Source organism: Dipodomys ordii, unplaced genomic scaffold (genome assembly GCF_000151885.1).
Source record: "Dipodomys ordii isolate 6190 unplaced genomic scaffold, Dord_2.0 Scaffold12, whole genome shotgun sequence".
Lineage (NCBI taxonomy): Eukaryota > Metazoa > Chordata > Mammalia > Rodentia > Heteromyidae > Dipodomys > Dipodomys ordii.
In genome coordinates this window covers 3,574,158-3,574,862 of record NW_012267228.1, presented here as the reverse complement: position 1 = coordinate 3,574,862, position 705 = coordinate 3,574,158, and the positions used below count along the sequence as shown (strand labels likewise).

Sequence of the window (705 nt, the reverse complement as noted above, 5' to 3'; positions counted from 1 at the left end):
GAGGAACTAGACCTGAGGGGGGACCGGGCCGCGCTGGGGGGGTCTGCAGACGGGGGAGGGAACTAGACCCGAGGGGGGACCGGGCCGCGCTGGGGGGGTCTGCAGACGGGGGAGGGAACTAGACCCGAGGGGGGACCGGGCCGCGCTGGGGGGGTCTGCGGACGGGGGAGGGAACTAGACCCAAGGGGGTCCCGGGCTGCGCTGGGGGGCGTCTGCGGACAGGGGAGGAACTAGACCCGAGGGGGGACCGGGCCGCGCTGGGGGGGTCTGCGGTCAGAGGGGGAACTAGACCCAAGGGGGGGCCGGCGGGATGGGGGGGTCTCCAGGGGCAGCCCCGCCCCGTAAGAAGGGCTCCAGGGCGGGTCTGCGGCCCCAGGGGCGGGTCGCGGGGCCGGGGATGGGGGGGCTGAGCTGGGTCCCAGGACGACGAAGTTTGGAGCGAGCCCCCCTGCGGGGCCCGGGGGGGGGTACACGGGCATCGGGACGGCAGAGGGGTGGAGGCGGCCCGGGTCCGGGCGGAGGTTTCCGGCGCTGTCCGGGGTGCCGGCACTGCGGGACACCCCACACACGGGGAGGGGGAGGGGGCGCGATCGGAGCCCCAAGTCCCCAGGACGACCCTGCTCGGCGTCGCTTTCCCCCTAGGAGCCTGCTAGACCTGGACACCTTCTCCAAGTCTGACCCCAGTAAGCGGCCGCGGGGGCCGGG

The 705-nt window shown here is 75.5% G+C and overlaps 1 protein-coding gene across 1 annotated transcript in view; it reads left to right on the top strand.

The window, feature by feature from the left end:
• The window catches only part of Cpne9 (copine family member IX), a 22,269-nt gene that overhangs the window by 1,209 nt on the left and 20,355 nt on the right, over positions 1-705 (top strand). Inside the window, exon 2 of the mRNA XM_013010351.1 lies at positions 643-683. Coding sequence (XP_012865805.1) covers positions 643-683 — 41 coding nt within the window. The remainder of the gene's footprint in view (positions 1-642; positions 684-705) is intronic.